The 6,000-nt window shown below is 48.5% G+C and overlaps 1 protein-coding gene across 3 annotated transcripts in view; it reads right to left on the reverse strand.

Annotated features, from left to right (window-relative positions):
• Positions 1-5,657, reverse strand: part of LAD1 (ladinin 1) — a 118,234-nt gene extending 112,577 nt beyond the window's left edge. For 2 of the 3 annotated variants that reach the window (XM_085643758.1, XM_085643764.1), the window contains exon 1: positions 5,080-5,657. In XM_085643758.1, coding sequence (XP_085499884.1) covers positions 5,080-5,117 — 38 coding nt within the window. In that variant the 5' untranslated portion in view covers positions 5,118-5,657. The remainder of the gene's footprint in view (positions 1-5,079) is intronic. The other variant, XR_014978759.1, reaches the window with a different exon arrangement.
• Positions 5,658-6,000: the final 343 nt, after the last annotated feature.

Raw genomic sequence — 6,000 nt, forward strand, 5'->3', positions numbered from 1 at the left:
ATGTTTCATAAAGAGATCTATACTTGTGAGCAGTGGCGGCTGGTGACATTTGAAAGTGGTGAGCCGTAAAGTTATCATGGTACTGCACTGAGGCGAGCGAGCGAGCCCTAACAACTCCTCCGAGAAAATTTTGAAAAAAGAGTGGATTAATGGAGCATTTTCAAGCAAATTTGAGGAAGCAGGAAGGTTGATAAAGCACTTGCGAAAGTATTATGACAGGATCTGTAATAACATCCTTATATCCATCAACTTTACCCCAACACAAGTACAAACACACACTCAAACTCTTTCAAGTACACACATAAAGCACGAGTCACAAACATTTGTTTAGGCTTAAAGACCTATAAACAAAAAAGTATACAGAGACCGCTGCAGCTGCAAGCAGACGTGAAATACTCGATTTACTCACAAAGTGACAAACACAAAACCCGCAGCCAGACATACTGGGCCCGGTGCCACCTCATAAGCACCCCTGGTCACACCTTCCCCTTTCTGGGAGCTTCCAGGAGACGTGCTGGGCAGGATGAGGAAATACTGAGTGCTTGTCCCATCAAGTCGTGTTTCTTTCTGTGTTAAAAAATTACCACCTTCCTTTTTCTGCCTCCCACTCATTTCTGTGTTTCGGTGTCTTTGTGTCTGACACCCTTCACCATCTCTGCCACCCTCTCCTCAGCTGCCCTCTGCACTTCACCCTCAGCTTTAGGTCTCCCCATCAATCTTTCTACCTCCTGTTTCCCCCCATACAGCTATGCCTGAATTGCACCCTCTTTCATTTTCATCCGTTAACTCTCTCCTAGCTGTCACTCTTACCACTCCCCTTTGCCCTCCCCCTCCTCTCTGTGAAACTCTCTCTCTGTCACTCTCCTCTCATTGCCACTCTTTCCACTCTCATTTGGCCCTAATGAATCTCATCTCACGCTCTTCCTCTCCATCCGTGTCCCTCTCACCTTGCTGTCACTCTTTCCACTCCCTTTTGCCCTTCCCTCCTTTCTGTGAACCTCTCTCTCTGACCTCCATCTCTGTCACTCTCCTCTCATTGCCATTGTTTCCACTCTCATTTGGCCCTTATGAACCTTATCACAACACACGCTCTTTATCTCCATCTGTGTGACTCTCCTTGCTGTACCTCTTTCCACTTCCCTTTGTCCTGTCCCTCCCTGCCAAAAATCTCCCTCATCTGCATCTCTGTCACCCCCTCTCATTGACACTCGTTCCCCTCCCCTCTGTCCCTTTCTCCTCTCTGTGAACTTCTCTTTCATCTCCATCCCTGTCACTCTCCTCTTATTGTCACTCGTTGCACTCCCCTCTGTCCATCCCTCCTCTCTGTGAACCTCTCTCTCTTCTGCACTCCCTGTCCCCATCCTTTCATTGTCACTCTTTGCACTCCCCTTTGCTCCTGCCCTTTCCATTTCTTGATCCGTGGCTACTTCTTCCCACTCTTCCTTTCCCTCTCTCTCCTCTTACGCTTTTATTTTAACTCCCTGTCCATATTACCAACTTTACTCGAACAATGCCTGTTTGTAAACTCCAGCTTTGCGAAATGAAGGAATCAACTCAAGCATGCGGACTCGGAGGTAAGGTGAGTTATCCAAGATCAAGCAGTGAGACTCGGGTCCAGTTCTCCGGCCGAGACTTTGGTCACTGGCCCATGTGCTCTCCTCCCCCTGCTTTTGTGGGGAGGCGCACTACATGCCAAATGGCCAGGCTGATGACAGCGCCCAGCCCTGCCACTGTGGGCGACCTTTACACGCAGGGCAAACGCAAGCCTGTGGCACGACGTGACAGCCAGGCTGGAGGCAGGTAGTACAGAAAGCACCCAAACTGCCCCAGGGTGACAAATGTAGTGTGTGAGACAAAAAAAAGCAATAAAACAAAAATCGGCCGATCTTCAGATGTATTGCCAACCAATGAGCGAGTAGCTCGCCTTGTATAGCGCCAAACAACAGAGCGGTCCGTGTCAAGCCGATTTTGCAGCTCTACGGTCCCTCATTCTTTGCTTGAGGGTGGTGATGGGAGCCCGAGTGCTGGCCTTGGAAAGCAGAGCAGCTTTCATTACCGTGACAACTGAAGTGGTTAATAAATAAACACAATAAAAGCTAGCGGTGTTGTAGTTTAACCCCTAACTAACTGCTCAGCATCCATAACACCTCCGACAAAAAGACTCAGTGATTTACCATGAAGGGTGAAGTGAATCATTTGCTACCTGGTGGCGCTGGAATAAACTCCTTCCTCACCCCCTCCACCCTGGATACTGCTGCTCCAATAAGGGGAATCAAGTAGTACTCACTGTTTTCGGCTTGATCACGGTGGGTTTCTCTCGGACCGGGTTGAAGCTGGTTCAAGGAAGGAGGGAAATGCGAACTCCGCGCAGGAAGCAGTACTTGAAATCCCGCCTCTTGTCATAGGGTGACTCTGTATCAACGTCATCCAGTGAGGGGAGGAGGTGGGATCCTAGAACTAGAAGAATGTTCTGAGCTGAGCTACGTGACTACGTCAGATCAGGGCGAGCCGAAAATCCGACCGAAGTCCTGGAAAACCAGCTGCTTCAGGTAGCGCCTGCTTGCCCTCACCACTGCCTCACAGACACACTCTGCACATGCGTGACATGGGCGATATTGAAGTCGAACGAACGTCCACCACACGTCATGCGCAGGGTGTGTGTGTGTTTGTACAAGGCTGGGCTGCACTGCTAACACTGTTTCAAGGTGTCTGTCTTGTCTTCCTCAGACCCCGATCCTTGTCCGGAGGCTGGTGGGGCAATGCGTCCGGAGGCTGGTAGGGCAACGCCCCATTCGCCCCTATGCACCAGCCGCCCCTGCTTGTGAGAGAATGAAAGATTGGCAATAAATCATAGAGATGGAGATTGCGGAAGGTGAGTGAGGGAAGAGAGAGGGGTAAACCTGGATAGAGAATAAGCGCAAGGCAGGGAAAAAATGTAGTCTGCTTAGATATTGAGAAAGGGGTAGAAAGAATTCCTTGTTAGACAGAGAAAATGACATATTGTAAAGATCATAAGGGAGGAAGAAGAGGGAAGGAGCTAGAGATTCAAGGGAGGACAAGAAAGAGAGCAAGAGAAAGAGAAAGATTTAGCAGATATGAGATATTGTTTTGATAAAAAAAGAGTCATTGAGCAAGAAAGAAATAGTAAAACAGTTAATGATGAGAAAGAAAGACTCTCCAGAGAGAAGTTGGACTCTGTGTTATAGAGAGAGAGAAAGGTAACCAGACGTTCAAAGCGGAGTAAAGCAAGAGGGACATCTTGCGGTCAAAAAAAAGGGGAAATAAGATGACTAGGAGAAGCTAGAGAGAAAACCAGATATGTGACACCTCTGAGAAGAATGATAGAGAAAGTGGGAATGAAAGTGACACTTGTAAGAACTCTGAAGTAATTCAAAAAGAGAGAAAAGTGTGAGATGCAACTGAGGAGGATTGGGAGATATGTAGAGCAAAGGAAATACCTGATATAACTGGTAAAACGTGCAACAAGGGACAGAGTGCAGCCTGAGAGACAGAGCAGAAGAACAATGGGAGAAACACAGAACATATCAAGAACAGTTTGATTGAAATATAGATCAAAGATTATTTTCCATGCTGGTGAGCCGAGGACCAATAGAGATAACATATCACCTCAAAGGCCACTGCATTCCTCAAGGATGAGAAGACATGACCCAGTCAAGATGTGCACCTGACTGCATGCCTCCACCTCTCCTCTTGAGCGACAGTCATTTCTGTGCGTCTCCCCAAGGATGTCTAAGAATCTGTTTCCCCTGCAGTGTTCTGTGCAGGTGCAGTCAGGCACTCCGCGTGGCTCTGTTGATAAGAAACCAGTCACATGCTGCACTTGTGATAGACCTCTCCCTGGAGAAGTGGTGTGATCTCGGACTCTTCCACCAATTTTATTTTGCTGCATTAAATCTTTTCAAAACTCATTTGGATTCCATCTTCTTCCACTTCAGAAAGTGATTGAAATGCTCCAATTGTAGCACATACATCCTCCCAAGGCTGCCATAAATGGCAGTGAGCAAAAACTCGGATGTTGGTCGGTTTGCAGAGTGCACTCTACAAAAGCACCTTAGGTACCTCACCGCTGCCATACCTCCTGCGATTAGACATCTGCTTTCACCCCCAAGGACCTTCAAATGTGCCTCAAAAGCCATCTCCTCCACTTTGAATGTTCAACCATCACCTTGGCCCCCCATGGCCACCACTTGAACAAGCACACATTGATTACTCTTGGCACACATTGATTACTCCAGGCACACATTGATTACTCTAGGCATGATTTGATTACTCTAGGCACACATTGAATAATCCAGGGGCACATTGATTACTCCAGGCGAACATTGATTACTCCAGGCGAACACTGATTACTCTAGAAGCACATTGATTACTCTAGAAGCACATTGATTACTCTAGGCATGCATTGATTACTCCAGGTGCACATTGATTACTACAGGCAAACATTGATTACCCAAGGCGAACATTGATTACTCCAGGTGCACATTGATTACTCCAGGCACTCATTGTTTCCCCTAGGTACGCATTGGTTACTTTAGGCACGAGGTGATTACCAGGCCTCGCTTTACTGTTTAGCAGACGCACCGCTTTGCTCCGTTGCACTGTTCGCCTTCTGCCTGTCCTTGTTACCGTTCATTGAAACAAGCCCGAAGTCCAGATCGTTAAGCAGTCTCTGTGCTGCTCCACATAAATAAATCCGAACACAAACAGCTCATTCATGCGTGGAGGGAGCTACCTCCTCTCCCGTGCACAGCACACGCCCTTATATACATTTAACTTTGGAAGTTCTCTGACATATAGAACAACAGCACAGCATACAACTTCTGAGCCGGGCACAGCCTCTTAAAAATGAACTTTTTTCGTTTGTTCTTTTGTCTGGGTAAATTAACTGCACACCTTCAGCGCTACTATCAACAATGCCCCTCCGCCCTCCCTACTCCTTCGCCCATATATAATCCACCTGCAGCCACTTCCATACCATGCTCCCGGGCTCGTCCAAGACGAGGAGGAGGAGGGGGGGTGGGGTCTACAAGAGTTAAGCATTAACCGCGGGTCTCTTACCTGGAGAGGGCAGACCAGTTCCTGCGGCTCAGAGACATTGCGGCGGCGGTCGGGAGCTCTGGAAGCGCTGCCAATCTAGTTCGCCTGCACGTGTGTGGTTTCTGTTTCTGCTGCTTCCTTCCTTAGAGCGGCTGGGTCTGGGATCGCCCCATCCGACACGTGCAAAGCCAACAAGAACAAAACACAAAGGCAACAAACACCCCTGCGGAGGATTTGCGGTGTCCTGTGAGGAGGGATGGGCGAAAACGCTGTTGTTCCCTCGACACCCTGCCTTGGTGGCTGTTGCTGCACCTTCACCCTGGTGGCTGCTTCTCTTTCCTGCTGCTTGCAGGTCACGTGACTGATTTTTTTCTTCTTATCTCCAACTCCAACCCTGTCATTGCTTAACTGTAACTTGTCTAATAGCAGCAACTTGCAAAGTATAAAAAAATAAAATAAAAAGAGCTCGAAAGGTACTGTGAGAAGGCCGGGGCCGGCATCGTACAAAGAGCACCTCTCTGCCGGTTTTACAACCTGTCTGTGCAAGCGGAGGTTTCCAGAGGGCTTCCGATGTGGCCTTTCTGGGACATCATGAGTGTGTGTCTCGGGTGCTCCAGGTTCCTTTTGGGTGTGTGAGGGGAGAGCCTCCTCCCTTTGGCGGAGCCTGACTCAGATCTCGCTCGACCGGCCTGCCTTGTAAAGAAGGGTGCTGCCAGGTACCCAGAACATACCTTTAGAGGCGGGACATTAGCGATACAGATTTATCAGGAAAGAATCTGTGACGTATTGCATCCCAGATACGGGCCATCTGATTTCCCGATGATCCTTTTGGCATTAAGCTAGAACGTCAAAGGCAAGAGGCATGTGGAGTGTGGCTAACAAAAATTCTTCTCATGTCATTTAACCTGTGTGCCCACTAGGGCGTCGCCAAGGGGGTCTACG

Source organism: Triturus cristatus, chromosome 1_1 (genome assembly GCF_964204655.1).
Source record: "Triturus cristatus chromosome 1_1, aTriCri1.1, whole genome shotgun sequence".
Lineage (NCBI taxonomy): Eukaryota > Metazoa > Chordata > Amphibia > Caudata > Salamandridae > Triturus > Triturus cristatus.